The 27,145-nt window shown below is 38.6% G+C and overlaps 1 protein-coding gene and 1 long non-coding RNA gene across 9 annotated transcripts in view; one reads left to right on the forward strand and one right to left on the reverse strand.

Moving 5' to 3' along the window:
* LOC133630945 (glypican-5-like) overlaps positions 1–27,145 on the reverse strand; it is a 385,962-nt gene that overhangs the window by 280,905 nt on the left and 77,912 nt on the right. For 2 of the 8 annotated variants that reach the window (XM_062022826.1, XM_062022824.1), the window contains exon 1: positions 20,583–20,993. The exons of 5 other annotated variants lie outside the window; for them this stretch is intronic. In XM_062022826.1, coding sequence (XP_061878810.1) covers positions 20,583–20,763 — 181 coding nt within the window. In that variant the 5' untranslated portion in view covers positions 20,764–20,993. Of the gene's footprint in view, positions 1–20,582; positions 20,994–27,145 lie in introns of those variants that run through there. One more of the 8 variants, XM_062022825.1, reaches the window with a different exon arrangement.
* LOC133630949 (uncharacterized) lies at positions 568–19,834 on the forward strand. The gene is made up of 3 exons (XR_009821375.1): positions 568–667; positions 736–793; positions 19,777–19,834. It is a non-coding gene; the product is annotated as an uncharacterized LOC133630949 (long non-coding RNA).

The following is a 27,145-nucleotide window of genomic DNA, read 5'->3' on the forward strand; positions in this document are numbered from 1 at the left end:
TGATGAAGTCAGTGCCTCACCAGACATTAACCTCATGGCACGCCACTGTAATGTAGATAAAACTAACATAAATATTGTGATTAGATGATACATAACTACCAAATAATAAAATAATGATGACTAAACACCTAGTATTTTGTGTACCTAATACATTTTTGGGTGGAACAAAAAATGAATGGAAAGTGACACACTGTTGTTATTCCTTGCCTTTACAATATCTCTGTAAAAATGAGCCATTCCATGTCTGACTGTGAACTTGATGCCAAGACACAACAAATAGTGTAAAGCTACTTGAGTACCATGAGCATTATTGTGAGGTCATCGTGAGTAATCGCCCTCCCACTTTCCGTGGTGTTGGTGTGTTATCTCTCTGATACGAAATGAATATGCTGGGGACTCACAGTGTAATCCAGACTGGCCTGGTTGTCCCTCGCGAGTCGCCGGATGGAGTAAGTGATACTGCCAAACAATTTGGCTCGTGAAGCAGTCAGAACCATCTGACTGTGACAAATATACCTGCACACTTTTTTGGCGGGGCGGGGGTTGAGGGAGTCATTACCAGCCTGTGTTTACCGTAGCTTAGGAACCACTGAGTCTTTGGAAGGTTTGACACAGCACGGAGAATTGGGGAAGAGTCATTGCAGTCGGAGTTGACAGGAGCATTTTGGTTCGTCAAATTCATCAGCAGGCTTGTTTTCCATCAGATCAGCTGTAATCTATCTGGCCCTTTGGCAGGGTCATGGCCTCGGTTTAAAGGCGTCACCAATCCACGCCCTATCAGCTTGAATTTATGGTATGAGTTTTAAAAGGATTTTCTCATCTGCTTACTTTTGGCTAAAATGAAATGTTCAACGTTTTTACAAGTTGTTCTAAAATAAATAATAGCCTACTACTATGTAAGGGTGCAAATTATTTGGTCAGTCTTGGTGTGCAACAAACAAGTGGACCAAGACCCCTTGAGAGACTGGTCTCAACCTACTTGCAATTGAACTCTGGTGTGGTTTGGTTCACTTGAGGTCAACTGTGATTGCTATGTAATTGCTATTTGAACCAAAGACACGGACCAGTCTTAAGGTTCCTCATTGTATCCCATTGGCTTGAGTTTTTCTTTCCCTGATGTCGTTGTGGCTTGTGCAGCCCTTTGAGACACTCGTGATTTAGGGCTATATACATAAACTTTGATTGATTGATTGATTAAAATGTCAGCAAAATAATAAAGACAAAAGAAAGGACAAACACGTAAAATAAAAGAATGTTGAAGTGCTCTCTTCCTCTGTGTGTGACAAAGGTGCTATTTTAAAGTACATTTTACAAGATGTTAGTGGAATATAAACTGGTGAATATCGTAGAAAATATGATAACCATGTTACATTACATAATGTGTCAGGAAAGCTGCCCAATTTTATATTGTTACCTCTACTCAGAGGTATGCGTAATCCCTAGGGTGTGACTGTTAGTCAGTTAGTTGGCTACATAGCCTAAACAGTTATGGGAAGAGTTTGATTTAATGTCAGAAATGGGATAAGGAACAAATAATTAGGTTTTGAAGGAGAGATCCAAATCCCCGTCTGGAGTCAGGATTTGTATAAAGGATTCTGTACCAATTGGGCTGGTGGAGGTCTGAGCTCTCAAGAGTTCCTTTTCTAGATGACGTATGTTCTTTACTGTGCAGCCTTTGGTCCTACAGCCAAAGTACCAGTGTAAACGCAAAGTGAATCACACCAAGGTGCACCCCACTTATCTTTTTTTTAAATATTTGTGGACCGGACCCCAGTACCAAAACATAACTTTAAACTGTAAACGCAGTCTCGAAGTCTCTTAGTACAAATCCCTAAATTTAAACTTCTTAGGGATTTTATATTTCCCCAGTTGACACTCTTTAATACTCTTGACATGACATTTTCTCATATGATTTAGGTGATTTCATTATTATGATTTCAACAAGCAATATTGCCTGCATCGGTCTACATACTCCACTTTTAAAATCTTAAATTACCTGAATGAAGTAAATGTGTTAATAGTATAAGTATATATTTTTCCTTCCCAAACTACATAGACTTTACTATTGAGACTCGATGTCAACTCCGAATTATAATTCCTCTAATCGTCCTCAGGTGACAAATACCTCTGGAGTAATTTGCCGTATTAAAGGCACAGCTCAGGGGTCTTGGTTTGTTAGTCACAATCCATTCAGCTACAGCTCAGTGCCCTTCAGTGCACAAGTCACAACTGTACTTGCGACGCTTGCTCACATGCCATGTGCAATATGCCACACCACAGTAGTTGAGGTAAATACCGCTGAGAGGGTAGTTTTCACAAGTTTTTAGGCCCAATTAAAAAATTACATGCAGGCCACTTCTCTTTAATGTGGTTTCACAGGGATCAAGAGGAGGGTTTGAGTATCCTGCCGCTGTTATTTTGATATTTCACATGAGAACAAGAAAAACATTGTAAGAAAACAGCCAATTAAAGGTTATCCTAACTCAGGAAGCCAGTTCCCTTTTAACCTGTCTGATCCAGTAAGCATACAGGAGACGAATGCATTTACACATGGTGCTGGGCTTGAGCTTGTTGGTGCCAAATAAAAACACACCTCAAAGAGGTCTTTGCAGCATACCTGCATTTTCTGGACAACCTTAAAAGTAAACTGAGGTGTTTTGCTATGCCAGACCAAAGGCTGCAGCAGCTGTCAAGGACTACTGGCACATGGTCTAAAAGCCATTCCAAAGACAAGGGGTCAGACAGAGCGCGCTAAGAGGGCAAAGCAGGAGGACTGATGGGCGGACTGATAGAGACACGATTAACAGGCATTAAATCAGAGGTGTTGAGATCCCAGCAAAGATTATTTTGCTGGCATCTACTCAACCCTTCCAAAAAAACAACTCTTAAAGGCCTACTGAAATGAAATTTTCTTATTTAAACGGGGATAGCAGGTCCATTCTATGTGTCATACTTGATCATTTCGCGATATTGCCATATTTTTGCTGAAAGGATTTAGTAGAGAACATCGACGATAAAGTTCGCAACTTTTGATCGCTGATAAAAAAAAGCCTTGCCTGTACCGGAAGTAGCGTGACATCACAGGTTGTGGAGCTCCTCACATCTGCACATTGTTTACAATCATGGCCAGCAGCAGCGAGAGCGATTCGGACCGAGAAAGCGAAGATTACCCCATTAATTTGAGCGAGGATGAAAGATTTGTGGATGAGGAAAGTGAGAGTGAAGGATTAGAGGGCAGTGGAAACGATTTAGATAGGGAAGATGCTGTGAGAGGCGGGTGGGACCTGATATTCAGATGGGAATGACTAAAACAGTAAATAAACACAAGACATATATATACTCTATTAGCCACAACACAGCCAGGCTTATATTTAATATGCCACAAATTAATCCGCATAACAAACACCTCCCCCCTCCCGTCCATATAACCCACCAATACAAATCAAACACCCGCACAACACACTCAATACCACAGCCCAAAGTACTGTTCACCTCCGTAAAGTTCATACAGCACATATATTTCCCCAAAGTTATGTACGTGACATGCACATAGCGGCACGCACGTACGGGCAAGCGATCAAATGTTTGGAAGCCAAAGCTGCGTACTCACGGTAGCGCGTCTGCTATCCAACTCAAAGTCCTCCTGGTTGTGTTGCTGTAGCCAGCCGCTAATACACCGATTCCACCTGCAGCTTTCTTCTTTGCTGTCTTCATTGTTCATTAAACAAATTGCAAAAGATTCACCAACACAGATGTACAGAATATTGTGGAATTTTGCGATGAAAACAGACGACTTACTAGCTGGCCACAATGGTGTCCCAATATGTCCGCACAATCCGTGACGTCACGCGCAAACGTCATCATACCGAGACGTTTTCAGCAGAATATTTTGCAGGAAATTTAAAATTGCACTTTACTAATCTAACCCGGCCGTATTGGCATGTGTTGCAATGTTAAGATTTCATCATTGATATATAAACTATCAGACTGCGTGGTCGGTAGTAGTGGGTTTCAGTAGGCCTTTAAAGATGAACATTTCATTGAAGCTCTTGACAACTGTATTTCGTTTTTCAAACATAAGATTGTAATTATTTACATTGCCTGAAATCCAATAAGAGAGGTGGGAGACCGACTCAGACATCATAATCAGCTTCGGACTGATGCGATGCTGGCAAGGTTGGGTCGGCGGACAAAAAGCTGGTGCCTACTGGGCTTTGTGATTCAGTCTAAGACTTGCATGCTCTGCTGGGGAATGTTGCATTTTATTGAAGTCAGGAGTTGGGAAAACACAGATGCTCTGTGATTTTTGTCTGCGTGGAGTAGGACGTGTCCTCCATGTGTTTGCTCTCTCAGCAAGGAAGGCCAAGTTAAAAGGGGAAGCCAAATACAGTATCTACAGCCAATCAAAGGCCACGTTTCGCTTTGAGAGCTTGCCAAAGCTTTTGATGCTCTAACTGACTAAGGATGTGGCAACATGTGATAACAGACAGCCTTCCCATTTCCATGCTATTAACATATGGCTGCCAACACTTTCTCCTTCACGCCGTTCGTCACTAAACTAGAGAATGGTAATTGTATGAATAAATAAATATGCTTTCTGCCTGTACCAAGCACATAATCAGATAAGCCCAGCATTAAGAGGGTGTTTGAAAAGAGCTGTAAAATAACTTGATCGTGTCTGAGGATGGTATCCAAGAAGCCAACTGCAGCGTCGTTGTCTGAACATCACTGCTGGGCGTCTGCCTTCCAAGAGGCTTTATGACCTAATCTCACTATGTGGTGCTTGGCTGCGTACCAGGGCGCAGAAGTAGTATATAACTTTTCCAAATCTCAGGGTAAGCAACGCACGTCAGCGATCATCTTGGGCCTCTGTGGCGATAAATTTAATGGGGAATTTTTGAAAACCAAATACTCTACTCACTTTCTGTAAAGACATTTTCGGTCAAACTGTTTCAACCACTGGTTCAGTGCTGAAGGAATCACACAATTTAGGACACATTTCATGCGTACTTTAGTCAAACTTTTGATATTGATAATATTTCAATACCATGACCATACTGTGTAATGAGTGCTTAGCATAAATGAGGAAGCTAGTATTGATAAATATACAGCACTCATGTACCCACCAAGACCATGACACTACCAACACCATTCTTGACTCTTGGCATTACAATTATCTTGGTACTCATTTGAGTTCCCAGTGAACACTGTTTTAAGTGGATAGCTGTTATTACATCTTTATGGAGGTTCTCAGGGATTCAATCGATCACAACTGGAATGTTCATTTTGTCTTAGAAATTGTGTCGAATGAGAGGCGAATAGCTTCTGAGACCAACTGAAGAGTCCAGTTGATTGATTGCTCTGAGAATAGTTATTGTTTGGTTGTTGGGTTCCAAATTATTTTAAAGTTTGAATAAGTTTGTTGAAGTGTTGTCCCCGTACCAACATTTTACTATCAGTAGCGGTACCAATATGTATTACGATACTTTGATACTTTTCAAAATAACGGGGACCATAAAAAATGTAATTGTTGGCTTTATTTTAACAGAAAATATTATGATATGTTAAACATCTGTTTCCTATCGCACTCAAAGAACACATTTAAAACAGTTTAATATAAATTAAAAGGCATTAAACAAATTGGGCTTTTCTTGTTGCACTCAAAGAACAATTTACAATTTCATATATACCATAATCTAGGATTAGGTTAAAATAGAATATGAAACTTAATTGATTTTGTATTAAATGCTTCATGATTTATGGTCACCACTCTTGGTCTATGCTTTAAGACAAATGCAATAATTAATATATGCTAAAAGCAATACCCTGGCTAAAAAACTACACAGATGAGACATGTAGCAAGCAAAACACACATTGTTAAAGATGTAACACAAATTGTAGGAATTTGATACAAAATTCAGTCAATTCACTTGTATTAGTTTACACTACGTGGGATCCATCAGCTCAATGCAGCGTCTATTTATCTATGGGGATCGAATAGCAATGAATTGTGGGTGCTAGGAAACTATTTCTGCTGGACGTAAATTTTGTGTACAAGGCTGTACTGTTCCCGCGGTAATGTGACAGAGAGCAACAAACTGGATTAAAATGAATCATACAACATAAAAAATCAAAGGACCGCATCGAGACAAACTGTACATGTTAAGAACTCAGAATCAGAATCAGAAATACTTTATTAATCCCCAAGGGGAAATTAAAATTTTCAGCATAATCCCCTTAAAGATCAGACAAACATTACAGGGACACAGAACAGGATCAAACATTACAGGGAGACAGAACAGGATCGCTGACGGGTCTGCCCACGAAAGGCTTGCTCGCTAAAAAAAATACGTTCTGTGGAAGTGATCCATATGAGCACGTCCAATGGACAAGAGATTCGATAAAGCTGCCGCTTTTGTTGAAGCCAAACTTGTCAATATTTTGTCAACGGTGTCAGTTTTTATAGTGGTGAAGACTTTCAGAATGCAAAATCTGTTAAGGCCAATTTCTTGGATTTTACTGACGTCATGTCCGGCTCACGTCCCGCTATTAAATGTGTGTGGTGGTCAAGCTAGCTAGCTCTGTTTTCAATGGGTACTAGACGCCATTTCGCCTTTCTCAAAGAAAAAATGCCCGATGCTAGAGTTTTTAGCTGTATGAATTGTTCAAATGGCAAAAAGGATGAATGTTTCTTCAGAGTTCCTCAAAAGGTAGTCAAAAAGGGTGGTAGAGTGCAAGAAGAACAGCATGCAGTTCACACTCCAGTCCAAGGGAGCAGAGTCGAAGAATGCAAGAGTTTGTAAAATGGCGTAATGGCACAATAGTTCGATATGTCTGGGGACGTGACTGAAGTATAATCCTTGATATCACTCGACAAATCTTCTTTAGACAAAGAATAGGGAACTATTCCATTGCATAGTTAGAATATTTACTGGTATCTGCTTTTTGCAGGAAGATTTAAGCCTCTTTTGTACTCAGATATGCGCACTGCTTGCTAAACAACAGCCATCTTAGCTCGGTAGAACACCACTGCTTTTCAATTCCTGGAAGAAGTCTCGGTCGGAATACCAGCAATATGTCCTCCATTCAAATTGCGCATAATCTACGGCTTTCATCACTTATGTGTTTGAGATGGAGTAAGGCCTCATTTCATAAGTCGGTTGTCCTCAAAAGACAAGCCCATTGTTACTTTTAAATACTTTGATCACTGCGCTACTGCTCTGAAAATAATACTCATTCATTTTTTTTTGCTTACCCAAGACTAAAAGAAAGCAGACAACATGCTTTTTTACAAAACACTCCCCGTTTTTTGTCGCCCGCAGCTAGCTTGGCTAACGCTAACAGCCTACTAAATGCTACGCGTGTAACTGAATAAAACATGCTTTGATTCAAACTTACCAGTCTAAAAATTAGACTTAGACTTAGACTTCCTTTTTTTTGTCATTCAAATTTGAATTTCACAGTACAGATAAGAACGAAATTTCGTTGCATTAGCTCATGGTAGTGCAGGATAAAAAATCAATAAGGTGCAGATATGAATAAGTAGATTACTGTGCAGATAAATATATTGCACTTTTGCATATGCATCCACGTTTATGGATGTATGTTATATTGTCTTTATATTCCAGCGAGTTAATCCATTTATGGGGGGAATTGAGGGGATTATTATGATGCGTTCAAGAGTCTACGGCCTGAGGGAATAAGCTGTTGCAGAACCTGGAAGTTCTGCTACGGAGGCTGCAGAACCTCTTTCTAGAGCAGTGGTTCTTAACCTTGTTGGAGGTACCGAACCCCACCAGTTTCATATGCGCATTCACCAAACCCTTCTTTAGTGAAAAATAAAATGTTGTTTTTTTTTTAATTCAAGACAAAGTTATATGTTTTTGGTAACACTTTAGTATGGGGAACATATTCTAAGTAACAAAGACTTAATTTAGAGTTTTTTTGGACACTAGGGGAACATATTCTAAGTAACAAAGACTTAATTTAGAGTTATTTGGTTAGGGTTAGGGCCAGGGTTAGAGGGTTAGGGTTATAATAAGGTCATGCCGAATAAGGCATTAATAAGTACTTAATAATGACTGGTTAAGAGCCAATATGTTACTAATTTGCATGTTAATAAGCAACTAATTAATGGTGAATATGTTCCCCATACTAAAGTGTTACCACGTTCTTTTACTGGTGCACAAAATGAACCGTGCATGAACATCACCTTGTTCAAACAACAAAACCAACACAGTGCATAAACTCACAACAAATTACACACCTGCAAATCAGTCTGACTTCTGCTGTTGCCGTATCCGTAATACGCAGATAGGGAGAAGTTTTTATTTACACGATGAGTCGGGTGTGTCTTGACCTCCGCCGAACCCCTGAGCCCGACTCACCGAACCCCTAGGGTTTGATCGAACCCAGGTTAAGAACCACTGTTCTAGAGTCTTTCTAGAAAAATGCAGTGAACACGCCAACATGTACCAGGTGATGGCGTTAAAAGTCATGTTTGATCGTTGATTCACTGTCTGTTTATTAGCTTCAAAACCCGACTTTCTTCGGCTTTGCTCTCATGCTGGAAATTAGAAAAATCTCATGTTTTTTTCCTGAAGCGATCATGGCCACGATTGTGGCAGTTTATTGATGCCGCACGTTTGCGCCGTGTTTTGGACTTCCATCCATCCATTTTCTACCGCTTATCCCTTTCGGGGTAGCGGGGGGTGCTGGAGCCTATCTCAGCTACAATCGGGCGGAAGGCGGGGTACACCCTGGACAAGTCGCCACCTCATCGCAGGGCCAACACTGATATCTTGTTAAAGAAAATTGTAACTTTAGCACAGTTTTGCATCCAGCCATGTATATAAACTATTCAGAGTCTAGCAAGACCCACAATGCAATGTGTTTCCACGTCACACTTTTAAGCCCTACATGGGCACAACAGGGGAGCTAGTTAACTCCATTGTCGCTCTTTTAACTTCTTGTCAGGTCCGGATGCTTGTCCTTTACGCTTACGCTAAGTTTGAAGTATTGCCACCTTTGGCACACAGTGAGAATTCTGAAAAGAAAGACAACACTACGTAGAGTAATGTACAGCATCTGAACATGCTACAAACAAACAACATAAAACGCTTACTATTACGCTGGATGTGACCATTTCCAGTTAGCTATCTGATGCCCTCTGTTGCCATAATCCTGGCACATTTCATGAAAAATGAATGAAACGCGGTACTGTATCCCGATACAAACATCCCACTGTGAAAAGGAGCTGAAGTTTTGCCACTTCAAGTTTCAAGTCTTGCTTTTGTTGGCGTGTGATCTGTGTAATGAAGCGGAGTAGCACACAAACACACGCAGCAAATCTCCCACTCAAACATCCCCTCCACTGGTAAGCACTTTGAAGACATGACCCAAAACAACCTCTGTAAAGGCGAGTGTAAATAAAGCAGAGTAAGAAGCCCAAAATGTACATTAAAAAGTGTTTGATCAGCTGTGACTAAGGGGGAGATGTCAGAAAGCATTCAACAAATAATGCCAGGATAAACAATTGACCACATGGAGGGTCAAAGTGAGATAGTGGTTCACATTAGGTGCAGCTGATGTGGGATCAATTCCCACACAATAGGATAGGATAGGACTTTATTGTCATGGCACAAGTACAACGAAACTATGTTTTCAGCACAAACCCGTTCAAGATTAGAAAAACCCACAGTGTACAGGGTTACAGAACAGGAACGCTGATCCCGTAAAAGATGTGAAAAAGGTAAAACGCTGGGGAAGAAGATGAGTAAAAAAATACAATCTAGACCGGGCTCCTAAGAGGGCCAAGTTTGGAGTGGGAAAAAACCTCCATGCCATGCACACATAAACATGTTACATACAATCACGACAACTCGCAACAGAGGGGGCGGGGGGCCCTGGAGGTCGACTGCTGCTATAAAGCGCTGCCAGCCATCCATCACCCCGAAGGGGAATCAAGCGGTGGTGAAGGCTTGGCCATTCCATATCGCCCTGTGATTGACCTTTTTACCCTAAGTCAGCTGGGATAGGCTCCAACTCCTGCCCTAAACTATAAGTGCGACAGAAAAGATACTGATGGATGCATCAAAGTGGTAAGGTGATGCTGAGTCTGTCTGGTGGGCTGCCGGAGTGACGTCATGGGCAACCATGGTATGGAAACATAGCACCGTTGGATTTTACGTGAATCGGTTCCTGGTAGAACCGGTGGGATTCGGTCTGTGCCAAAAAAGTACCAGATTCGGTACCCATCCTTACTAGTCACTATCAATCATTTTAAGAAAACAATACATGTGGAAATAAACAAATATGTTACCGCATACGTCAGCAACTAAATTGACAGCCGTTGCAACCCGTTTTTAAATGGTTCTATTATCGTTTATATGCCAAATAATATATTGTGATACAAGGGTTCCCCTACATCAGTGGTTCTCAAACTTTTTTTGTCATCCCCCACTTTGGACAAGGGGGAGTTTTCAAGCCCCACCTGCCCCCATCGCCCCAACAGAACGCTAATGCCAAGCTTAACATTTTCAAATTTATCGAACATCAAGTAACATCAAGTTTTATACATTCAAACTCAATAACATAAAATAAAATCAAGTTCAATAATAAATATAATAACTGTGCAAATGTGGTATAACTTGCATCAAGTTCAATATCAAATAAAATAACTTGCATCAATTCAATAATAAATAAAACAAAAGTGTTATAACTTGCATCAAGTTCAATAATAAATCAAAAAAAGTGTTATAACTTGCATCAAGTTCAATAATAAATCAAATAAAAGTGTTATAGCTTGCATCAAGTTCAATAATAAATCAAATAACTTGCATCAAGTTCAATAATAAATAAAACAAAAGTGTTATAACTTGCATCAAGTTCAATAATAAATCAAAAAAAGTGTTATAACTTGCATCAAGTTCAATAATAAATCAAATAAAAGTGTTATAACTTGCATCAAGTTCAATAATAAATAAAACAAAAGTGTTATAACTTGCATCAAGTTCAATAATAAATCAAAAAAAGTGTTATAACTTGCATCAAGTTCAATAATAAATCAAATAAAAGTGTTATAACTTGCATCAAGTTCAATAATAAATCAAATAAAAGTGTTATAACTTGCATCAAGTTCAATAATAAATCAAATAACTTGCATCAAGTTCAATAATAAATTACCCTCTTTACCGAGGATGTTGTTGTGGCTTGTGCAGCCCTTTGAGACACCTGTGATTTAGGGCTATATAAATAAACATTGATTGATTGAAAGCACTATTGACTAGCGATGCAGCAAAAATTCGGCCACAGACAAACGTTCGTTGGAGCCCTAAAGTGTGTCATATTTCATTACGGTAAACCAAATCTGAATTTTGATAGAGAATATGAGCACAAAAAAACCACAAAGTGTGGGCAACAGTTTGGGGGAAAATCATGGACCAGCACCAAAATCAAATAGTTTACACTGCAAACCAAATCTGTTTGTTTTTGTCCTCGAGTCACACAGATCAGATTGTTTTGCCAGTCTAAACGCTCAAAAGTGCTAAATCTGATTTTTTCGCATCAGATTCAGGCCACATCACAAAATAGTCCGAATCCGATTGGAATCTGAATGCAACTTTTTTGTCAGCTTTCGCAAACTTTGTCACGCCCACCAGTGGAAGTGGACACTTCATCACGACATCTGCTTTCAGTCAGTCTTTTTGCCACGGACGAATTTTCAGTGCATCACCAGTAAATAGTGCACAAATAATAGACCATATGTAAAATTGTAAAATATAGATGTATATTTTGATTCCGAAGAAAAAACGATTGTTGAAGGACCGGAATTGACGCTGTGGCCTAATTTGCTTGTTATGTAAATTGCCTAAATTGTTTAAGTAAGTGAGTTGAAAAATAAAGTCAACCTAGATTCACGGTGATGTCTATGTTGCTTCTACTTAACGGCCATAAAAAGATTACAACCCTCCCAAATATATTATACTAGACCAGGGGTGTCCATTACGTGGATGGCGAGCTAGCGGTCGATGGCGGAGGGTGTGTCAGTCGACCGCCAGCCAGGCATTAAAAAATAGACCTAAAAATGATCGATTATCAATCTTCACCAAGACATCACTTTCATCACTTGATTGACATTCACGGCACCAGAGGGTCTTGTGAGATGACGCTGGCTGCTGCCAGATCATTATTAAGAAAAAATGACCGACAGGAAGGCGAGAAACACTTTTTATTTCAACAGACCTTCGCGCCGTACCTGCCGTCAAAACTCTAAAGACCGACTGCACAGTTCCTGTCTTCACAATAAAAGCCCTGCTTCATCCTGCCTGCGCTAACAAAATAAGAGTCTCAGAAAGCTACCGCGCACAAGCTACGGAGTTTGCCGACAATGTATTTCTTGTCAAGTGTATATCTTGTCATACACCAACTTATATTCTTGTACACGCTTGTATTATCATTAAACACCTTTAACTTGTTAACGTATCTTTCATAAATAAATAAACATAGATGATATATATGAATGAGGTAGATCCCCTCCACTTGGTCAATTGAAAAGTAGCTCGCCTGCAGAAAAAATACTTAATTATCGTACATTACGATGCCTTTGACCCCGCCTCCTCACCAACATCTATCCATTCATACTTTATATTACTTGAATTTATTTTTAAGGTGTCGTGACTTTTATTTTATCTTGTGGTAGTATCAACATCCTCCCGGTCAACTTAATTTGTTTTCACTTTATAGAAGTGTGCATGCAAGTGATGTCGAGGCCACATTGGGGCCACATGGGGGCCACATTGGGGCCACATGGGGGCCTGTGCGTGTTTACGTGGAAGTCTGATAAACATCACATTGTACTTGCAGTGTAAACAGTCAGCTGGAGATAAAAAAAATCAGATTTTGAAAAAAATCTGATCTGTGCCACTTTGGCCAGCAGTGTAAACGTAGTCCTAGATCAGGGGTGTCCAAAGTGCGGCCCAGGGGCCAAATGCAGCCCGCAATAATGTTTTAACGGCCCCACGGCACATTCTAAAAATATGATTAAAAAACAAATGTAAAACATAAAACAGCAAACAGGTGAAATGTAATAAGAACATGTTGCAATGTTTACTCTAATAACACAAAGCTGCCATGCAGGCTGTTTCTTTCTTTAAAACATAATAATTAATCAAAACCAACGTCATTATGAACTATTGACCTATTCAAGGCTCCAATTATGTCACATTAAATATTCCACTTTAAAATATTTTTTGGGGAAAATGTTGCATATTTTGTGTTTGCCATATAAAAAACAGAGCTGTTTTTTATTTTTTAAAGAAGGGCCTGAAACAAACAAACAAAAAACACAAACAACAATAAAACTTATAATTGACGGATAGATCTGAAGCTGATCTCGAGATTATTGTGTTAAAAGTCAACAGTATAAAAAATGTATAATATATTTTTTAACACGTTGATGTTAAATCATTTTAGTGAGATTTTTTTTTGTGTTATTGCTCAAAAAATAATAATGAATTCAAATCAATGTTGTTATGAGTGATTGACCTTTTTAAGGCTCCAATTATTTATAATCTCAAATATTCCACTTTAAAATTTTATTGGGGGAAAATATTGCATATTTGGTGTTTTTTCCATAAAAAAAACAGGGTTTTTTTTGACAAAAAGGGCACACAACTTAAATGTTTAAAAACGTTATATTGACAGATAGACCTAATGTTGATCTAGGGATTTAAACTTTGAATAATAATAATAATAATAATAATAATAATAATAATAATAAAAATAATAATACTAAATAATGACTTTTTTTTTTTTTTTTTTTGACCGAAACCATTTGGGTTCACTGGGATCAAGCCTGAGTGGAGGCCTAAATGTATATGTTTTATACATTTATTGTATTGGTTTTTAAAATAAAAAATATAAAAATGGCCCCCCGCTTGTTTTGATTTTTCAGTGTGCGGCCCTCAGTGGAAAAAGTTTGGACACCCCTGTCCTAGATGCTTCCTGGCCTCATGTCACACTAATCCACTAAATGCATTGAAAATCAGTCATTTATTCATCATATAATCCTACTAAAACAACAAAACCTCCTCGATGGTTCCTGCCATGGCTTTGAACTCCAACTCAGGTTGAATTGTGAGAAGCAGTTTCATGGTACCCTGTCACGCTGCCATGGAGCTTTGTGCAAATGTGGTGCAAATGCATTGCGGACTGCTTTAGCCTGTCACGCTAACCACGCTTCAGACCGTCCACATTCTCCCAAGACCAAGGTGCTTCTGTCTGGGAGTGCAACTGCTGCTCGTAAATGGAACGCTCATCCTCTTGTTGCTAGTAGTGACAAACGCTTTAACAAACAAATATCAGATGGTTTGGAAGTGTTTCCCACTGAGCTATCCATTGCTCCACTCCCATGTGGAGCATTCATACCCGGGAAGGGCTGAATGACCCGGGAGCTGAATCGTAAAATGTATCTGCACATTTAAAAGGGCAAACATCAAAAGAAGAACGTCAGTAGTATAAAGCTGGTAGCTATGGAGCCACAGTGGTGGAACATGTGGTAAAAAAGTCCAACAATGCTTGCCCAAGAGAAAAGGAACATAGTTGAACGGGCGCCTAAACCCTCTCAAAATCTGTTTTTCCTCCAAAACACTTTTGGAATTGATGGTTATCCTCATAAAATAACTGTTCCCTTTGTGTGAAGGAGGAAAAGCACATACCACAAATGTTTACACACATCCATAATCCGTCAGCTGTCAGTTGCCAAACAAGACACAAACTTGTTTTGCAATCACATCTTAACTCATCTTCTGGAGACAACAATTTGCAATAAAAGATAAGTACTAGAAATATAACCACTTTCTCTTTAGGTAACTTTCCTGCAGGTTGTTACATCGTAATCCTCCACACCACTTCATCTAGCTCCAAAATCCACAAATTCTGCAAATCTCACAACACGCTACCTCACTTGCTTTGGTTACATTACAATAGTAAATAAATAATGTAAATAATTCAATGTGATTATCTTGTGTGATGACTGTATTATGATGATAGTATATATGATAGTATATATCTGTATCATGAATCAATTTAAGTGGACCCCGACTTAAACAAGTTGAAAAACTTATTCGGGTGTTACCATTTAGTGGTCAATTGTACGGAATATGTACTTCACTGTGCAACCTACTAATAAAAGTCTCAATCAATCAATCAAGTGGTTCTCTTTATACTTGTTGGGTTGCCGCTATGCATTACTTTGCTCGATTGATCAGATGAAACAAACTTCCCTGCGTCAATGCACATTTGAAAGAAAATAGATGCTTGTCATAACCTTCATTCTCACCATACAAACAGAAACTGATGGTCCACGTATTTCAATTTCCAGGCATTCTATGCTGTGCGGATTGTATCTTTTTTTTTAGTTACACTCATTAAATGATTAATAGAAACAACAGAATATAAATTGAAACTTTTTTCTAATCGAAATAATCATTTAATCATTGAAGACCTAATACTTTTGTGACAATTAGAGTTAAACATGGCGCACATCTAAAGCTGAACTTGTATTACACCTCATTCACATTTTAGTCTAAATTGTTGTGTTTAGTGCAGCAGTTGACTTATTGTTTACACCCACACAGCTGATAGGAAGGTTACCATGTCAAGGTACAAAAGGTTTTCTGATGTTTTGTGATTTTTTTGTATGGAAAGTCTTTCCTCGGAAAATGCTGTTTTGAAATAATAACAAATCAGAGGTTGGCCAGCATCCGATAATTAATTGTGTTGAGTCATTGAAGTTCCACTCTACAGCCGAACCTCCACTTAAGAGTGTCCCAATTTAAGAGTGTTTTGAGATAAGAGCTGTTTTTCAACTAATCGCAAGCACAAATTTGAGTTATAAGCATCCCCGCCAGTAGTTGGCGTAGCAAATGTCACAACGAACCCTGTAAGATCCGCCCAAAACATCCGGTCTTACTCGCTAGCACTAGCTCATAGCTAAAGATTGACATGACTTTGTTTTTCCAACCATGGGAAGGAAGAAGGTGAGTGTGAAGAATTGTGCTGAGAAAAAGAAGTGGATGATATTCATTGAACTAATGAAAGAAATCATAAAAACATGCAGGCAACTTGGCAAAGCAGACCTCGCGTATCACTACACCAAACAAACCAAGTCGATTCCGCCAGCCAAGGATTTTAAAATATTACAAAAATGGCGGACAAATATGGAGAAGCAGTCGGAAAAAGAGACTTGCAGAAGTCCACGTATACACTGCCAAAAGAAACCTGCGACTAAAGGGTCTGATCCATCCAATACAGTGCAAAGTAAAGGTAAGACATCACCGAGTTAAATGTTGTTAGTGGCAAGTTACTTCATGAGGAATACAGTTAAATATCAAGTTGTTACTGACAGCAGATTAGTTTTCAGTCAGTTGAGTGTAAACAAACAGCAACAGGTACTCCTGTCATTCATGTAACGTTAGAGAGTGTCTGTGTTGCATTTAAAGGTAATATAGCAAGTGTACAATAATATTTATTGACAATAACGTTTGAGTTTATTTTCCACATTGAGTAACATTTTCTTATGGGGATCAATAAAGTAAATCCTAGTTTTATCGTAATTATATAAATAATTATTTTTTTAATTCATTGTTAATATTTTGCTTACATTCATTATTTGTTACTAGAGATGTCCGATAATTGCTTTAAAATGTAATATCGGAAATTACCGGTATCGGTTTCAAAAAGTAAAATTAATTACTTTTTGTAGCTTTTGAGGCATGTTTAAAAAAAATTAAAAATAATGCACTTTGTGAAAGTAAAAGTATAGTATTTCCCATAGTTGTAATGGGTATCAGGATTATCTCAGGGAGAGCATGTCCCAAATTCCAAGCTGTTTTGAGGCATATTTTAAAAAAATAATGCACTTTGTGACTTCAATAATAAATATGGCAGTGCCATGTTGGCATTTTTTTCCATAACTGGAGTTGAAGTTGTTGTCTTATTTTGGAAAACCTTGTTTTTGATTGATTGATTGAAACTTGTATTAGTAGATTGCACAGTACAGTACATATTCCGTACAACTGACCACTAAATGGTAAGACCCAAATAAGTTTTTCAACTTGTTTAAGTCGGGGTCCACGTCAATCAATTCATGGTAAAGTTACATTGTTTAATGCATCCAGCAGGGCATCACAACAAAATTAGGCACAATAATGTGTTAATTCCACGACTGTATACTGTATATCGGTATTGGTTGATATCGGAATCGGTAATTAAGAGTTGGACAATATCGGAATATCGGATATCGGCAAAAAAGCCATTATCGGACATCTCTATTTGTTACTGTTATTTTTTTAATACATTTTTTCTGAGAGTAAAAAACAACACATCAAAATCTCTCACAATATGTGATTTTATTTCCATTTTTCTGTGTGAAATGAACCAATAATCATAAAACTGATTATTATTCAGACTAGAATTTTACAGTCAAAATGTAAAATCGCTGCATTCCTAGTCCTGACTCCACAAACTGGACAGTCGAACATTACCTGTCCGGTCCGTCACTCAAATACATCCGCGTGCAACATAAACGAGTTTTGTTTTTTATGTTCCGATTGTTACGTGTCGGAGAAGCAGCCCGTAGGAAACACTTATATAAATCTGCTCCGCAAGGTAAAAGTTGAATAAATATGATGACATCATTTCATAAAACTATACTGCAGGAGTACATTGTATTTGATTGTTTTATATGATATTTCTTATCTAAAAGTGTGTTGCACCCATTAATTGGATTCTAATGGGAGACGTGTATTTGAGGTATGGTTGTACGGTATACCGGTATTTGTATAGTACCGCGATAGTAACGAATAATTTTCGGTACGATACCGTCTCTGAAACGTACCGGTCCCGCACACCCCCGCGCCCGCGTCGAAATCACGCGGTGACATTGCTGGTTTACGAGCAGAGGAGCATGTTCGGCGGCACACAATCACAGAGTACTTACAAGCAGACACAGTGTGTAGACAGAAAAGGGAGAACGGACGCATTTTGGCTTAAAAACTAACGATAAAGGTGAAGTTATAACACTCAGGAAGAGGTGCTTTAAGACATGGCTAGCGAGCTAGTGGCTAAATTCCATCCGCCGCCGGCAGTGTTTTAGCTACTTCTAAATCACTAAGCCTGGTCTCCATGGCGACAAATAAAGTAAGTTTCTTACAAGTATCATCCCTGCAGGACGAGGAATAGCTAAACATGCTTCACTACACACCGTAGCTCACCCGCATCAAAATGTAAACAAATGCCATTGGTGGATCGATACCTAACACCCACTGTAATGATATTAAGTACAGGCACGTATCTAGTCGATACTACTATGATTACGTCGATATTTTTTGGCATGACAACATCTTCTTTCATTTTTAAAAATTGTATATTATGTTTATAAACTCAGGAAATATGTCCCTGGACACATGAGGACTTTGAATATGACCAATGTATGATCCTGTAACTACTTGGTATCGGATTGATACCTAAATGTGTGGTATCATCCAAAACTAATGTAAAATATCAAACAACAGAAGAATAAGTGGTTATTATATTTTAACAGAAGTGTAAACAGAACATGTTAAAAGAGAAAGTAAGCAGATATTAACAGTAAATGAACAAGTAGATTAATAATACATTTTCTACAACTTGTCCTTAATAATGTAGACAAAATAATAGAATGATAAATGACACAATATATTACTGCATATGTCAGCAGACTATTTAGGAGTCTTTGTTTGTTTACTTACTACTAAAAGACAAGTTGTCTTGTATGTTCACTATTTTATTTAAGGACTTAACTGCAATAAGAAACATATGCTTAATGTACCCTAAGATTTGTTGTTAAAATAAAGCCAATAATGCCATCTTTTTGTGGTCCCCTTTATTTAGAAAAGTACCGAAACATTTTTAGTACTGGTACCGGTACCAAAATATTGGTATCGTTACAACACTAATCTGAGGTACAACTGTTTTGACTCAATAAACCAATTTTGGTGGTAAATTGAGCACAATTTTTGAACATATTTAGAACAACACATGAGGACTTTGAATATGACCAATGTATGATCCTGTAACTACTTGGTATCGGATTGATACCTAAATGTGTGGTATCATCCAAAACTAATGTAAAATATCAAACAACAGAAGAATAAGTGGTTATTATATTTTAACAGAAGTGTAAACAGAACATGTTAAAAGAGAAAGTAAGCAGATATTAACAGTAAATGAACAAGTAGATTAATAATACATTTTCTACAACTTGTCCTTAATAATGTAGACAAAACTACGTCACATTTAAAGTAGGGATGTCCAATAATGGCTTTTTGCTGATATCCGATATTCCGATATTGTCCAACTCTTTAATTACTGATACCGATATCAACCGATACCGATATCAACCGATATATACAGTCGTGGAATTAACACATTATTATGCCTAATTTGGACAACCAGGTATGGTGAAGATAAGGTACTTTTAAAAAAAATGATGAATTAAAAACATTTTCTTGAATAAAAAAGAAAGTAAAACAATATAAAAACAGTTACATTGAAACTGGTAATTAATGAAAATGTGTTAAATTAACTGTTAAAGGTTAGTACTATTAGTGGACCAGCAGCAGGCACAATCATGTGTGCTTACGGACTGTATCCCTTGCAGACTGTATTGATATATAATGTAGGAACCAGAATATTAATAACAGAAAGAAACAACCCTTTTTTTCCCTTATGGAGGGGGAGTTGCACAGGTCCGGTGGCCACGGATGAAGTGCTGGTTGTCTAGAGTCGGGACCCGGGGTGGACCGCTAGCCTGTGCATCGGTTGGGGACATCTCTACGCTGCTGACCCGCCTCCGCTCGGGATGGTTCCTGCTGGCCCCACTATGGACTGGACTTTCGCTGATGTGTTGGATCCGCTGTGGACTGGACTTTCACAATATTATGTCGGACCCACTCGACCATCCATTGCTTTCGGTCTCCCCTAGAGGGGGTGGGTTACCCACATATGCGGTCCTCTCCAAGGTTTCTCATAGTCATTCACATTGACGTCCCACTGGGGTGAGTTTTCCTTGCCCGTATGTGGGCTCTGTACCGAGGATGTCGTTGTGGCTTGTACAGCCCTTTGAGACACTTGTGATTTAGGGCTATATAAATAAACATTGATTGATTGATTTTGTGTGAATGAGTGTAAATGGGGAAGGAAGGTTTTTTGGGTTGGTGCATTAATTGTAAGTGTATCTTGTGTTTTTTATGTTGATTTAATATTTTTAAAAAATTAATTTAAAAAAACGATACCGATGATTAAAAAAACGATACCGATAATTTCCGATATTACATTTTAACGCATTTAACGGACATCTCTAAAGTTATGGGATGAAAAGATGACGTGTGCCAGAACCAAGCAACTAACTAACCGATCAATGAGCAGCATGCAACAGTAGACATGTGTGTTCTGCGGGCAATTTATTAGGACAAAATGCCAAAGTGCAAAGAGCCATGCATCACTGTCCTCCACCTGTCGCTGCAGGGGGCGTGGCTCACCTGTGCCAGGTGTCTCCGGGACCCGGTGCGACGGTCCGACCTGCCTCAGCTGGAAGGCGGTCCTCACCTCATGACAGCTGTAGGCGCCCGCCTGGAGCGCGCTGGCCGCCAATAAGACCGCTGGCAAAATCCAAAAAGGTCCGCGGGAGTTCACGCGTGGGCATATTCCTGCACGGGACATGGCCGCATGTCACACCTGCTCGCGCCGCCGAGAGCCTGCTGGATGGAGCCTGCTGGGCTGGGGGGGATGAGGGGGGTGAGGAGGCTGTACGTCACTGGAGGCCGAAGAAGCGAGGATGGGGTTCTCACATTATTGGTCAGGAGGTGTGTGCTCTGCTCCGTGGGGTCCCACTGTCTGAAGACCACGCAGGCTGTGTAAAGACCACGCAGGCTGTCTGACTGTCTAAAGACCACGCAGGCTGTCTAAAGACCACGCAGGCTGTCTGCGTGCTTGTGTCTGTCCACGGCGCGCACGCCCCCTCCCCTTGGCTGCAGAGCCCCCGAATAAAAAAAAAAACACACCCACTGAACCCTGCAGAAGGACCCGCACTTATAACATTCCACTGATTTGATATCACGTCCACCTGAAGAGAGCCCCCCCCCCCCCTCTCAAATGACGTCATTCCCCACGCATTGAATACTCGTCACTATCTCCGGGCGCGTTTGTGGCGGCAGACTTCCACGTGCAATTAAAAAAAAAACCAACAACCCACTTTGATCAAGTTGAATGCAGCGGCACGTCAAATGTAATTTACTTTGGCGCCATCTGGTGGACAAAGTGGCGCACACTCGCGTATTCAAACAGGACTCTCCGACCTTTTTTTTCATCTGACAGCGATGTTTCCGGAATGAAAATTGCCGAGTGCATTTTTGTAATCATTTATTTGCAAATCTTATTTCAAAACAAACAAAGGGAAGACGTTTGTTTTGCCAGAACTTTGTTGGTATACACGACATTTTGTTCGTCTGCATCAGACCTGGGCATTCTGCGGCCCGCGGGCCGCATCCGGCCCTTTGTGCGTCCCTGTCCGGCCCGCGTGAGGCCAATTATAAATTACAAAATAAATTTTAAAAAGTATCTATGTCGAGTGTGCAATACAACGGTGCTGCTTTTGTTTTGAAAATCGTTATTTGTATTACTTCCGTGTGGACATATGCGTGATTGTGAGTGAATGTGAACAACTGCAATTACAAAATAAAGTTGAAAAAACATCTATGTCCTGCGCGCAATACAACTGTGCTGCTTTTATTTTGAAAAGTATTATTTATGGGCGTGTGTCCGTGTGTAACCTGCGAGTGAAGGTGCACATGCAGCGACAAGTGATGCACGGTTTACACCCGAGACGCTAAAAAGAGAAAAGTTGATGAGGAATGCCGTGTTTCCAACAACACATGGACTGCAAAGCAACGTCCCCTCACCTAAGGTGCGTGCCTGCGCAATTGCGCACTGCTCAAGCGTCTGCTGCGCGCAGCAAGTATATGCCGCGCACCAAATCAAATCCCATCTGAATTATAAACAAAATAAACATATTTATTCTATGGAATTATGCAATGCAACTTTGAGTGACAGTGACAACAAGCGGCCCTAACGGTGTTCGTCAACACCGTTCAATTGAACACCGTTCAATTATTGTGACGTCTATAGAGATGCTTCGAGGACAGGAATTATATCGATCACTTTATTGAACAAAACTGTTTATATTCGGACATAACCACACCAAAAACATGAGTATAACAATTCTATCTGGAAAAACTAGTCATTTTCTGCCGTACAAACCAGGCCAAAAGCAACTTGTCATCTGTCACCAACACGCATAGCACTAAACCACTGGTGCGTTTAAGGCCACACAAAAAGTCGGACAACTCAAATACCACACAAAGTTACACTATGACTCCTCAGTCATACGTGTGCTTATTTTACTGTCATTTATTATTAATGTTAATTTATATATATTAGTCATGGAATGCTGTTACACACACTATGTTGAAGTATTACTATTATTATTATTATTATTATTATTTATCTTACGGTAAATATCAAAAATAATATTGAGCAAAATTTAATTGAAATATTGTCGATGTGGCCCTCCAGCAGTGCTCGGGTTGCTCATGCGGCCCCCGGTAAAAATTAATTGCCCACCCCTGGTCTGCATCGACATGCATTTCTTTCTAATTCGCCGTTTTAATGTATTTATTTTTGACAAAAAATTAAATATTTTCTGTTTTATTCACATGACTGCATGGCAATATTTAAAGTGTCATTTAATTAGGAAGCAGATCACTCAAACACGGTGGTGTGCCACAGTGCCCTCAGGGCCAGCAAGGCCTTATCTGCTGGCCTAACATAACCAGAAATCATGATCATAATTAAAGATAAAAATCTTTTTTAATTAAATTTCCCTAAATATCTAAAATTATTGATATTCTCTTCATGTCATATTATGCTCCTTCCAGCTCTGTTGTTTTTAGTTTATAGAGTTTTTATTAGAGCATTTATCGGCCGATAATATCGGCAGGCCAATATTATCAGCCGATAAATGCTTTAAAATGTAATATCGAAAATGATCTGTATCGTTTTTTTTATTATCGGTATCGGGTTTTTTTGTTTGTTTGTTTTTTTGTTTTTTTATTAAATCAACATAAAAAACACACTTACAATTAGTGCACCAACCCAAAAAACCTCCCTCCCCCATTTACACTCATTCACACTCATTCACACAAAAGGGTTGTTTCTTTCTGTTATTAATATTCTGGTTCCTACATTATATATCAATATATATCAATACAGTCTGCAAGGGATACAGTCCGTAAGCACACATGATTGTGCGTGCTGCTGGTCCACTAATAGTACAAACCTTTAACAGTTCATTTTACTCATTTTCATTAATTACTAGTTTCTATGTAACTGTTTTTATATTGTTTTACTTTCTTTTTTATTCAAGAAAATGTTTTTAATTTATTTATCTTATTTTATTTTATTATTATTTTTAAAAAAGGACCTTATCTTCACCATACCTGGTTGTCCAAATTAGGCATAATAATGTGTTAATTCCATGACTGTATGTATCGGTATCGGTTGATATCGGTATCGGTAATCAAACAGTTGGACAATATCGGAATATCGGATATCGGCAAAAAGCCATTATCGGACATCCCTAGTTTTTATCCAATCAGAATTCAACTAGCTTGTTGCCATGCTGTACCAAATCTGCCACAGGCCTTCAGATTCAGCAATGCTGGCGTCTGTGCAACTGTCTATCACATACAGTGATAGACAGTTGCAATAGCCAGTCAGATCACGAGTTGTTGTCAGTAAGGCCTTCTAGATTGATTGAAACTTTAATTAGTAGATTGCACAGTACAGTACATATTCCGTAAAATTGACCACTAAATGGTAACACCCGAATACATTTTTCAACTTGTTTCACGTTAATCAATTCATGGTAATATGAATATGCCTATAGACATATGCCTAAGGCAGATATATATACCGTAATTTCCGGACTATAAGCCGCTACTTTTTCCCCTTGTTCTGGTCCCTGCGGCTTATACAAGGGTGCGGCTTATTTACGGCCTGTTCTTCTCCGACATCGACAAAGAGGATTTCGGTGGTTTTAGTACGCAGGAGGAAGACGATGACACAATGATTAAAGACTGACTTTTCATATACCGGTTGGCTGGTTATTTTGATAACGTACAGGCGAGCACTTTGTATTACTTTGCACCGTTGTATTATTTGTACTCTGCACGAATGCTGTTCGCCATGTCAAAGGTGTGAAAGTTTGATTGAATGATTGAAAGATTTATTGTTAATAAATGGGACGCTTTGCGTTCCCAAACAGTCATCTCTGTCCCGACAATCCCCTCCGTGGTAGCAGGAACCCCTATATACTACGGTAATTACACATCAAAACCCTGCGGCTTATAGTCGGGTGCGGCTTATATATGGAGCAATCTAAATTTTCCCCTAAATTTAGCTGGTGCGGCTTATAGTCAGGTGCGGCTTATAGTCCGGAAATTACGGTAGTGATGTTATGAGCCAGGTAACATAAGAACTCCATTACCCATCATGCCACAGTAGTGAAGAGCATGCTTATGTTGTTTAATGTAGACATGCCGGCAGCAGGATGTTTTTGATGAGCACGCTGTGGAGTAAACTTTAAGAAGTCAGCCAACACGACTTGTCTGCATCTTTTATGATTAGACAAGACAACACATATATTTGCAATGCCCTTTTCAAGAAGGATACTTAAAGAGAAACTACATCTTGTGAGACCATGTCGGCCAACCCCGCAAGCGAGCTCGGCTGTCGATGAAATGTGAGTTCAGATTGTACTTCTTTATTTTTTCTAATTTAAAATGTTGTTTGCAGTTTTAATTTTGACAGTACCACATAAGATATGTTTTAATTGCTGATGCGGGTTTATTGATTTTTAAATGCGCCAGAAAATAACCCGTTTTGTACAATGCCCAGCAGGGCGTAAATGTGTTTCTGTATAGTATTTCTCCAGCAATGGTCATGTGGGGACATCGATGATGGTATTTTGAGAGGTAATTATTGGAGTCGGACATCACTGAAGGCCTAGGTGGGAAACGCACGGCCCGCCACTGCTCAAACAGTGTGGTCATTATCTTAGTACTATTATGTGCTATATTATCATTAAATAGAGGCATAACGTCTAAGTGGGAGAAATAATTTATTTTTAGATGCATCGCAATTCGGACATGGACGATTATAAAATCGATTAGTAAACGTCAATCGATCATTTATTTATTTATTGTAAATAAAGAATTTGGCAGACCTTGGCAGAGCCATCTCACCAAGAGATCCGACCAGCTCCTTTATTTTAGGGCACTCATGTTCCAGTTTTACAAATTTTCCATTAATTTAATAAATGAGATGGGAATTAATTCCACTGTTTCATATTACAAATGCATTGTTTTTTTAAAGTTGCAAATGATAAACGCTTATTTAGTGAAAGGAAAATAAATGTAAAACTGCATCAATATACATAAATTAGAGATGCATCAATAATCGATTTTTAATCAAATCGAAGCTCTTAAATCATAATTGAAATCGAATTGTGAGCTGCCCAAAGATTCCAACCTCTAATAATGTTTAAATTGAACAGTTATTAGAATACTGACAGTTGAAGGAAATATAATATCTCATTTTGAGATGGATAAAAGTCTATCCTATCCTATTCTAATCCAAATGAACTAGCAGTAGTTGAGGAGCTACGGTTAGATACTATGCTTTAAAAAGAAGAGTCACATGTCAATTTAACTAAATGTTTTTTAATTCGAGTTGCAATGGAGCGGAGAAACCTGACAGTATGAAGCATGTACAATCTACAACAACAACAACAATAACACCTCAAATTCTCTCACACATTTGTCCCCAATGACTAAAAAAATGTAATCTTCCCCAAAGTATTTTCCCACTTCACTACAACTACTTCAACCTGAACATTACCCTAGGATCCTAGCACAACTATTTTAATTAAAAAGCCAATTAGTACATATACATTCACTGTACAAACATACATATACACATACTGTACATATACATTCACTGTACAAGCACACATATACACATACTGTACATATACAAGTACATATGCATACATACACTCATGCACATAATCACGTTTCATCAAACATATATTAACGTTGTTGCCCTAGGGTAAAATGGGTAACACATGGCACACTGACAAAGCTTAACCTATTGTTACTATAACAATCTACAAGGTTAATATAGGTTGCTTCTCTTTCTTCCCCTCCCTTTTTCTGCATTCTTTCGTATCTCTAGTTATCATTACGTATATGTATTGTTGCATTTGAACAACTGTATTGTTGATAATAAAGGTAAATTATTGGTATTGTTCATTATCATTAGCGCTATTTCTTTTAGTATATGTATTGCTCCATTTTTAGTGTAATAATGCTCGTTGTCATTTCTGTATAATTTTTTATTTTTCGATAATTGCTTATTTGCTATCACTTTTACCATCATATTTGTACATGTCGTATTTGCTGATGTTGCTCTATTTTTGTTGTTGTTGTTGTGTTTGCTGTTGTTGTTTGTGTCTCTCTGTCTAATCCCCCTCTTGTCCCCACAATTTCCCCCTCTGTCTTCCTTTTTTTCTCTTTCTATCCCCTCCTGCTACGGCCCGGCTGCACCAAATGATAATATAAATACATTTAATAAAGTCAAATACAAATAAGGCAACAAGAGAAGTATCCTACACTTCTCTTTTGTAAAGTAAATCTGAACAGCCGATATGGGCATCTATATATACTATATGATTTGCCTGAGAAGCTGCACAGGACAAAAAAAAATAAAAAAAATACAAAATAAAAAAATACAAAATAAAAAATTTAAAAAATTTAAAAAAATTAAAAACCTAAATAAAATACACTTTGAAAGAATGCACAGTTTCTACAGAGCACATAATTATTCCTGGAGTTGCCAACAAGTCATGCTCGAACAGGAAGTGCTTCATGGCGACTGAAAATACAATTAGGGATGGATATCGATTACATTTTAATCGATGCCAAAT

This window comes from Entelurus aequoreus, linkage group LG16, assembly GCF_033978785.1.
Source record: "Entelurus aequoreus isolate RoL-2023_Sb linkage group LG16, RoL_Eaeq_v1.1, whole genome shotgun sequence".
Taxonomy (NCBI): Eukaryota; Metazoa; Chordata; class Actinopteri; order Syngnathiformes; family Syngnathidae; genus Entelurus; species Entelurus aequoreus.